The sequence below is a fragment of the Bemisia tabaci genome, chromosome 1 (assembly GCF_918797505.1).
Source record: "Bemisia tabaci chromosome 1, PGI_BMITA_v3".
Classification (NCBI taxonomy): domain Eukaryota; kingdom Metazoa; phylum Arthropoda; class Insecta; order Hemiptera; family Aleyrodidae; genus Bemisia; species Bemisia tabaci.
Genome location: NC_092793.1, coordinates 80,479,788 through 80,489,939, shown reverse-complemented (window position 1 = coordinate 80,489,939; position 10,152 = coordinate 80,479,788). Strand labels below are relative to the sequence as shown.

The following is a 10,152-nucleotide window of genomic DNA, read 5'->3' as shown; positions in this document are numbered from 1 at the left end:
GATAGCTCCTAGAAGCACTGTTAAAATTTCAAACCTCAATCTCAAATCGTCCACAGGGTAGTAATAAAAACAATAAATTTCGGCACCCACTTGTTTCAGTTTTGTTATTATGATATTATTATTATTATTATTTTTTTTTTAAAAAAAAGAAGGAATGTGTTCCACAGATTTACATATTCATCTACAGCATTCAATTGTGACTTGTTAGCTGCGCGCATGAACCCTTCTGAAGTTTGCAGTTTACCTTAAAGAGCCCTTGTCCCTTAGTCCCTTTAGATTGTTAGAGAGATACACTGTTTGAGAATTGAAAACATATCATTTCGGTAAAGAAGTAATTATATTTTTTTTTTCAACGATTAAGTACAATTCCTGCCGATAACATCATACATCTCTGACTATCCTTTGCTCTGTTAGAGCAGACATTGTATAAGAACAATCTCATATCACTTTTAAATTACTTTACACTTTTAAGTACTTGATTCAGTCATGCACTTCGACGAGCATTCATACTCCTACAGGTGCGAGCAGACTGAATTTTAACCGCACAAAAAAATATAGTTTCGCCGAGAATGAAAAGACCTCGACTGAATTTGAACAGAGAACAATGACTCGAGAAAATAATGCCTCTTAGAGGCATAGTGATAAAACTTCTTAACAATCTCATCACATCTACGAGAACTATTTTGGCATTTCTGCTGAAATATCTCGTTCAAGCTTAACCGAGCGAACATTCCTTTCAGTATATTTGCATAAATACGCGTCCCAGACGCACAACAGTTTGAATTGCATCTCACTCATTTGTTGGGCCAAAGGATGAGAAATCACAGGCAGAAAAGATGCGTAGAGCATCTCTGAAGTTTGCTTGCACCATCCAAGGGCTCTCTGTTATGTAGTCAGCTATCTGGAACAGTGGTCGATCCAACATCATTAGGCATAATTTGGATTCAAATACATTGTGAAATGCTATATCTCTTCTGTTGGTGGGGCGAAATTGATAACTGTTATTAAGTGCGATAAATGGGGCTTCGCATCTCTTTTAGGACACGAGCTTGTTTCATTTAAACGTAATCGGAAGGATTAAGTTACGCAGAAAATAATTTTCAGGGCTTGCTCCAAGGTAATTTTTCATACGTCTCTATGTTAAGATAAAGTCAAAGGGATGGCAAGGGGTTCGGGGGAGTGGGTCTCGAAGGGACTTCCATGCACGGGAAAATCCTGAAATTTAGCTGATACCATTCTTGATATTACGAGAGCATCTCTCAATTTTGTATACCCTTCCACTTTCAAAAATACCTAATTTCGCCAATTCTCCAAGATCGTGAACAAGTAACTCTTATACTTAAGGTAATTCCATGGACGCCATATTTTGTGTCAGAACGGCATGCGATATATCGCATCAATTGGTTCCATTTTTCAGCTACTCGTCATTATTTTTCTCCAATTTTGAGATCGCAATTCTGTTGTCAGGAGACTAAAGCACTCACTTACCAATTTTATCAAAGTAATTCAACGTAATAAAGGCGTGGTTTTTTTAGAGAGAAAATGTCGCATTCGAGTGCAGTTTCAATATCAGCATCGGAAAAAATGCAAAAAATGGAACCAATTGATGCGATATATCGCATGCCGTTCTGACACAAAATATAGAGTCCATCGAATCACCTTAAGTTTATTGCTCCTTTCCTGTCGAAAATCTTGACAATTTTTTTTCTCTGTAACATTGCAACTTATTTTTAATTTTTTAAAGCATTGTTGTTGAAGGGCTGCTTATTTCTACACTAATACATTGGATGATGAAGTTGAGAATCAAAAATTCTATGAAGTGCTAGTTCAGCTGTCAACGCCTCCTATTGCTCGGCAACCCTGCAGTGGCGTGGCGTGAATTACGATCTATCGATTGTTATGCTATTTAAACCTATGGAAAAGGATCGATAAATAGGGTGTTCGCAGCGAGCACCTTTATAATCGATTCTTTACCATAGGTTTAAATGCCATAACAATCGATATATCGCAATTCACGCCACGCCACTGAACCCTAGACGTGGCCGCATTCGCCGCATCTGACTCCCGCCCTGCTCACATTGAATTAATTTCAGCAAAGAGGGGTTTGAACTTTTCATCCTCTCTATGGGCGTATTTAAATCAAAAAGCCTATGTCCATTCTGATATGAGCCCTGAGGTCCATAAGATTTTATGCATGACACGGCTCATGTCACAATATAGATATAGTTCATTTTGATTTAAATAAGAACATTTGTAAGTAATACAGGGTGTTCCAAGGTTAAATTGCTAAACCGAAGGAGCATCGAAATGAGTATTTTTCCTATACACAGATCATTCCCAAAATTGCGCCCGGTTGAATTTACAGATACGACAAATTTTAGGGAAAACGATTGTTTTTTACTCTGAATTTTGGCGACGACAATGGACCGAAACTCATGGAAAATATCAATGCACCAAAGGCCAAACTTTTGCCAGAGCAAAATTCATCTACAACCTCACTAATATAAAAATTAGTCATAAAAAAGTTCAAGGGATATTTCAGAATATTCACAGGGGGAGGAACCAAGTTCTTTTGCCCGGAAAATCCAAGACGGGGTTTTCACCAGCCGGAAGTTAGAATTTATCAATTTTAATGTAAACCATTATCACTAATTTTTCACATAAAAATATATTTTTAAAACTATTCAACACGTTTGTCGCAAAAGCTGACGAGAAAACAAATCTTGTGGTGCTTCCCTTTTCAATCTTTAGGTGGCCCATTTCAAAAATTGTCTGTAGGGGAATCTATAAAAGAATCCAGAGCCTCATTTCCCCTAGCTACCGGCCAGTACTAATCAATTCTCTTAGTTTCTCTGAATCGAATTCAAACCAATTGAATCTCTCAGAACGAAAACGGCTTATCTAGGAAAAACGACATTTCTCAGGAGAATTTAAAAACTGTGTAATGGCCAGAAAAGGAGTATTTCTTGGCAAAAAAAATTAAGACCGTAAAAAGACCCGAATTGCCTCGTTTTCAAACTGGGCTATTTAATCATTTTAAGGAGTATTGTTGTTGTCCTTCGTTTTTTAAATATTTCCAGTAGGACTTACCACAGAAAGACTTAGACTTCAAAGATGTAATTTGTGTCCAACATGTGCCTGACCAAGTCTGCAAGGCTTTCAGTGGCTTGCGGCCCGCCTTCTTGCAACAACCTATCCTCACTGAATTCCTCGTCCTTGGCTTCCTTATCCCAGTCCTCGATGGTTTTAGTTTGGGTCATGGACGGTAGAAAGAAGGAGCACAAATAATATCCATAGACTCCCCTCTTCCTCATCTCCAGCTCGACGGTTTCAAAAGACGGCCTGGCCGAGTGCCCGACAAGCTGCTGGGATAGCGCTCCGTAATACCTTTGCAAAAACTCGTTCCAGTGCAGCCGCCTTGTCTCAGGCGATGTGTTCAGGGACAGAAAAAAGCTGAGATCAACGACCGGTGAGCAGTATTTGATGGTGGCCAGGTCGAAAAACACCACTCCATCTGGCTCTCCGTTATTTTTGTACTTGAACATCATATTATTCCTACAAAAGTCACCGTGAGTGATCACATTCAAAGATTCGGAGGGCTCCTGGTATTTGTCCGCATATTCTGTGGCGTTTTCAAAATGCTTGCAGAGATCCTCCAATTTATCTTTATACCTGGGGTCATCTCTCAAAGGCTTCACCCCGCGCATAGTCGTCATGGTGAGGAAATTCTTCGGGACGAAAGAGCCGTCGTTATCCCTCTTCGTTGGCTTGATCTGCGAGATCAGTTCCTGAAACTTTTCAGGCTCCTCCGCCTGAAGTTTGAAAGACAGTGCGTGGTATTTCCCTATCCTATCTAAGGCTAGGTTTATGTGTTTTTCATCTATTGCAAGTCTCTCCTCCGTTAGTTTGTAACCTTTCGCAGTCATATCTTCTAGGATTATGATGTCATCTTTCGGATTCTTCCCACAGGTGGCTTTTCCGTAGATGAATTTACTAAAGTTGGTCGAAAGGATGTCATCGCTGTCGTACTTACGGAATGCGGGGATAATTTTTGTGTAAAATAATATTTCGTTGGAGAACTGCGCGTCACAGTCGAAAACCAGATGCGCTATTTCGGCCGATGGTTGGATTTTTATGACGACGTTTTCTGTAAGTCGCTCGCCACTCTTCTTCTCCACTGTGACATGTCCGAACATAACATCTGAGGCGAACTGGTCGGAGCCGCGGTTTGAATTCGGTTCGAAACTCACGAATTTCGTCACGTCCGGTCCAAAGGCTTCGGCCTCCACAGCCTCGGGAAAAATTTCGGTCCGTAGTCGCGAGAGCATTTCTGAATTGTGCACTTGAAAAATGTCCCAAAAATCTTACTGTTAATGGCAACTTTTTGAGCAACTATTTAATTTCTAGCAAGCTGTACAGAATGTATTTCCGCTTACCTGGAGCCCGGGATAGATACACGTGACTTTAAAGTCGACTGCTAAACAGCTTAACACAGACAGAGACTAGAAATGCACAGAGAACACTTGGAAATGGGTGGATGCAGTTTTTGATTTAGGCTTAGGGGCATATAAATCTAGTTTCAAAATTGATTAATAAGAGGCGATTGTGGGAGCGAAGCCGATCACAAAAACTATGTTTACAGGTGTAAACAAAATCCAACACAGACCATGGGAATTTTTTAGTTAGGCACAGAGTTGACGGTGTGGTAATACTGGTCAAGGAGCACTGGAGCAAGGTAAAGGTGAACTACCGTTGTGGTTTTTGGCACTACGAATTAACACCGGTGAAGACGCACGATAAAAGACGAGCCAATGGACCCGATTGGCATGCGATGCAGGGCGTCTGACATGCAACTGGCGACTGGTCGCGTGGAATCAGCGAGTTCGCGGGTTGTATTGTCGAGATAGTAAACTGGGACCTTGGAGCCGAGCGGTAAACGCCGCGTATTACGTCATTGAGATCCACACACCGCCGCCTCCGCCACGCCGCGCCGCGTCACGCCGCGCGCCGGACATCATGCCAAGTATACTTCCTGGCCGCTCATCGCTGCCAAATCTTGACCATCAGTGGACGCAAAAGTCTTCACTACTATTTTATGGACCACTGGATAGAATCATTAAAGCACAAAGAGTGCATTACTTCATTCAAATTTCACGCGGAATGCGTTTAACTTCTTAAATGAAAGCCCGAAAAAATTAACGGAGAATAATTTTTTTTGTGTTTTTGTTTATGGGATTATGGGATCAGTAAATCTAAACGCTCACGTACATAAATCCCCCTTTTACTCTGATGTGCGATATTAGTACTCTTAGCAAGAGGAATTCAGGAAACTAATGAAATTATATATAATCGCATAGAACATTGAAATTGGACGTATTTAAATTAAATGTAATGAAATATATCTACCATGACATGAGCCGTGGTTCTCACGTTTTCCTATGGACCTCAGGATTCATGTCAAAATGGATGTAGTTCCTTTTGATTTAAATACGTCCAATTAGTCCATTGTACAATTTCATAAAAGCGAACTTGGTTTTTTTTCTCGTTTCCTTTTTTAAAATTGGGAAATTTCAATTTCTGATCACAGAAAACGCTTATTTCTTACTTTTGATTCGAACTTTGAATATCTAATTTTGAATTTTTGAAGTGATCACCGTGTTTTTAGTGAAATTTCGATGGGGTAAACTTAGGGTGTGGTTTTTCCATCCCATATTTATAATAATATTTAATATGAATAAATGGTATTTACCTTCATATTTTTTGTTTAAAAAGCCAAAAGTGCAGAAATCTCCTCGGAGACGTAGAATGTTACAACTGACTCACTTCCTTTCAGGATCATCAGCCTCTGAGGTGAAGTTGGAGATGTATTTAAAATCGAAACCTTTATCGATCATATGCTTCACAATGGCAGAGACGAATTGAGTTGCTCTTTCACCCCCGGTACGGATTCTATTTTCGACCTGTTGCTCTAACGTGAGGTTATTATCTGCCCCTGATTTCTTGATATTATCATCCATCATCATAGGCAAGAAAAAACTGCTTAGTACATAGCCATAGAAACCTCGCCGCTGAAATTCCTGCTCAATATCGACTTTTGACGGAGGTTCGATATTTTTCAGCCTCAGTTCAGATTCTAACGCATCGGTATACAGCGCGATGAGTTCATCCCACTTACTGGGCCTCATCTCGGGGGAAGTGTGCATGAATAGATAGAATGACAGATCTATCGCCGGCGAGCTGTGACGAATAGTGCCTAAATCGAAAAATTTCACATCTATCGGCACACCCTCAGTATTATGCTGGAAAAACATATTATTCCTGCAGAAGTCACCGTGGCATAGCACTGCCAACGGTTCGATAGGGCTCACGATTTTTACCATCGATTCAGTCGGATTTTCGATCAAATCGCAGATGTTTCGCAGTTTGTTAGCGTACTCGTGGTCCTCTAGAAGTGGCAAAATTCCTCTCATGCAATTTTTTCGTAAGTAGCCACATGATGACTCCAATTCAAACGTCTTTCCTGCCCACTTAGTCTCACGAATTTCCGATAGGATTTTTTTCCAACCCACAGGATCTTTCGCTTTAGCTATCAATGATAAGGAGTGAAACCGCGCAAGACCACGAAGGCTTAGTTTAATATATTCGTAATCCAGAAAAGTCCTTGATGGCGCCAGCTTGAAACCGTTCCTCTGCAAGTTCTCCAAAATTATAATGTCACTGGATTCGTCCTCTTGTAACGTGGCAACGCCGTAGAAGAACTTCGGAAAATACTCATCCAGTATGTGTCCGTCGTCGAATCTCCTGAGAAAGGGCACTATTTTGCTGTAGAAGAATAGCTCATTATAAAACTGAAGAGCGGAGGACCAATTAAAGCTCGAGACAGCGACGCCACGCACTTTGATCACAACACTTTGAGAGGTTCGATCCTTGTTTCTATTTTCCATGATGACGTTCCCGAACAAGATATTCGACGCGCAAAATCCATCTTGGGCGGCGTCGTTCCTATCCTCGATAAATTCGACGAATCTAACGTTTTCAGGCCCGAAGTTCCCTGCCTCCACGACGCGAGGCAAGACCTCAGATAAAAGTCTATTTGCACTTGACATACTAACGGATATTATTTTGTATCCGTATTATTTGGTAATCTTGACAAATCCTCTACGTAAACTTGAAATAGTTGATGAATGAAAAATAGACGAGCTTCAGGGATATTTTCGGATTAATTTCGAAAAAAATCTTCAGCTCTCTCTCTGAGAGCAAACTTATCATTACGCTGAGGACACGTTTGTTTCTCTCACGTCAAACAACTGCAATTATCATGAGCAATACGTGTATCGTTCACAAGCGCGAATCGACAATGACACTGACGATTTCATAGAGGTTGGGAGACGGAAAAAAAGCAAAACACTAGGAAATGGGAGATTAGTCGCGAGATTCCGAACATGCAACTCCCGCTATGAATTCTTTATTCAACTGTTTGAACCACAGACCAACACGTTGATTCAGATGATGTGCGGCAAGCTGACGTCTTCGTTTTGGGAGGGGCCAACGAAGTGAGTGTCCTTATTCAAGGCTGTATTGCGAAGCGGCTGCAATGGTTGCGTTCGCGTCTTGCGAAGCTAAAATGCAGAGTCGATCGCAAAAGATGAGATAAACACCGGCAAATTTGAATTCCAACACCATTACGAACTTCAAAGCTCTGTTCTATCAGGGAATGATCTAATTGACATCAGTAATGAATTTATAATTTATTTTTCTTTTTTTTACTTTTTTTTTGTACTTAGTGTGAAATCAGGGGCCCGAGAAAAATAACTGAAACCTGAAAAGGGTCGCAGCTCGAAGACCAACTAAAATTTTAAAGAATGATGAGTAATTCAAACGGCATTTGAAGTATATTTACACTTAATTTACGCGCCTTTGTTTAGTGCTAAAAATGAAATGAAAAATTGAAGAAAACGGGAGGGTAAAAAAATTCGCAAAGGGTTTTCCATGAATTACGTAAAGTTTTAAGCGTGCCTATAGGGCCCGCTTTTTGAAATCACTCGGATGTACTGTAGTACAGCACACCGATCGACCAATGCTTTTCAAGGGGCGGTCCGAATTTTTTTTCCGTCGGATCCGTTCTTCCGTTTTTGAACCGTTATAGTGTCAAGCCCTGAAGGTCATTCATCGAGAAACCGAATTATCCTGTTACTGGAAACCCTTGAGAACATTTTCCCGTGGAAACCGTATTATTTTCTTTCATAGGTACGTCAAATAAGCTTTTCTACGCTCGGAGGATTTAAATTAGAAGTTTAAATGCCGCCATAACTATTTAGCGAATCAGCGTCTTTTCAAAAGCGGTTAAACCCAAGTTGGCTGCATCTCCATAGTTACAACTGCAGCGAAGTGAGCAATCTCCAATTCGACCAATTGGAAGGCAGAGTTTTGGAGGTTAGGTTCCCTTGTTGATTCTCTGAGTGTAAGTTGCATTTTTTTTTTTTTTTTTTTTTTTTTTTTTTTTTTTTTTTTTTTTTTTTGGTGTCACGTTTTTTTTTTTTATTTCCAGAAAAGATACCTTAAAGTCTCATTTTAATACAAATCAATCGAAGAAAAGAGAAAAGACAAAGTTTGACTCATTAAACAGAGTAAACTCCATACTCTGCTGCTGCAAACTGAGCAATCTCCAACATGACGCAACAAACTGAACAATTTCCAAACTTTAATTTGAAATTCTGAATGAACCAATTCAGTTAAATGATTTATGATGTTATTTTCTTTGTTCATCCAATATAATTATGTTACTTTCTTTATTCAATAAAATGTATATACATTCAACGGTATCAAATCAATAATTCCTCCCCAATTTGCAGAGAGTACTAATTTATACACATCTCGTTGAAATGGAAATAGTGCACACACTAGATTTCAGTTCTTCGGCACGCTTTTCCAACATATTCATGTTGGATGTTTCTTTTTTATTTTTTTTTTACGACTAACCTTATCTTGTAACACGATCGTTAAGCTTGTCCAGACGTCCTTAAAATAATAACGTGAATTTTATCTTAACACCCTGCTTTTTTTCTTTTTCTTTTTTTTTTAAAAAAAAAAAAAAAAAAACTCGTTAGAAGCTCGATTTCTATGAGTTGGCAAGGTTAATAAATTAAATTCAAATGTGAGAGGAATAATGGGTATTTGAGCGAATAAATTAAGAAATGTGTATCTAAGGAAAAGATAGTTGGAGAGAAATGTCGTGGAAAGTACAAGTCTATGAATGAATACTGAAGAAAATAAATGGTATTAGTGGAAATATAATAATTTTTGAAGAATGAGAAAGAGGAAAAAAGTTTAAATGGAGTAAAAATACTGTTTCATGATGCTGAAGTGTATTTAGTCTGGGGAAAATAGACGTCAATGTGGACAAATAGTGCTATAAATCACTGGAAACAAATGGAGAATAACCTTTTACCAAACTTGGAAAGGCGACTTTAAAGCCATGTTAGTTCGCCTTCAACTTTTGGAATAGGCAATATGGACTCTCCCGAGGTCGAATAGTGGTATCATAGTGATACAGCATATTTACTTTGAATATACAAAAAATATAATTTTACCTAACGTGGAGAGGTGACTTAAGCGTCATGTCAGTTCGCCTTCCACTTTTAGTGTAGGCAACTTGGACGCTCACGTGGTCGAATAGTGGTATCATCGAACTGGCTGCCGGGTTGACGGACTGGGCAAGAAAACCGGCGGGTTTGCGGACGGGGTAAAATAGGTGCTTGGATCCCGGACTGAGAAATTCTGACAACGGGGTGTAACATGTACAGATAGAATTACAATTACGCGGTCATAATTCTCTTAAATCGACAATTTGTTGGTAGAAAAACTAATACGAATTGCTTTTCTAGGAATTTTCTTAGGTAAAAGTGAAGATGAACAATTCTTACAGCATGGTAATCGCGTTGGTTCTCTTTTGCTATAAAGTCAATCCAGGTGTCCTATTTAAAAATTTGGTCTTTTACTGAAACACCAGTTAAAATTTTAAAATTGAGAAAGTCGGCTGATTTTCTTTGATGAAGCGCGGGTATATCGAAAAAATATTTTGTGTAAAATAAATTATCGTCAAATCTGCCCACATTGTTGAGCCATCACTTACTTCGCACGAGTAAATTTTGT

At 39.3% G+C, this 10,152-nt stretch overlaps 1 protein-coding gene across 1 annotated transcript; it reads right to left on the bottom strand.

Moving 5' to 3' along the window:
* Positions 1-318: 318 nt before the first annotated feature.
* LOC109044006 (uncharacterized) lies at positions 319-7,653 on the bottom strand. Its single transcript, XM_019061450.2, has 3 exons — positions 5,823-7,653; positions 3,091-4,364; positions 319-901 (listed from the first exon to the last, which is right to left on the bottom strand). Exons 1-2 carry the CDS (start codon positions 7,104-7,106, stop codon positions 3,102-3,104), a joined length of 2,547 nt encoding a protein of 848 aa, XP_018916995.2. The 5' UTR covers positions 7,107-7,653; the 3' UTR covers positions 319-901; positions 3,091-3,101.
* Between the last annotated feature and the right edge of the window lie 2,499 nt (positions 7,654-10,152).

Excerpts from the sequence above, each read along its gene's own strand:
- LOC109044006 (XM_019061450.2), bottom strand. The coding sequence starts at position 7,106 with ATGTCAAGTGCAAATAGACTTTTATCTGAGGTCTTGCCTCGCGTCGTG. Across the intron at positions 4,365-5,822 it reads CTGATGATCCTGAAAGGAAG|GATTTTTGGGACATTTTTCA; the intron begins TGAGTCAGTTGT and ends CATTAACAGTAA.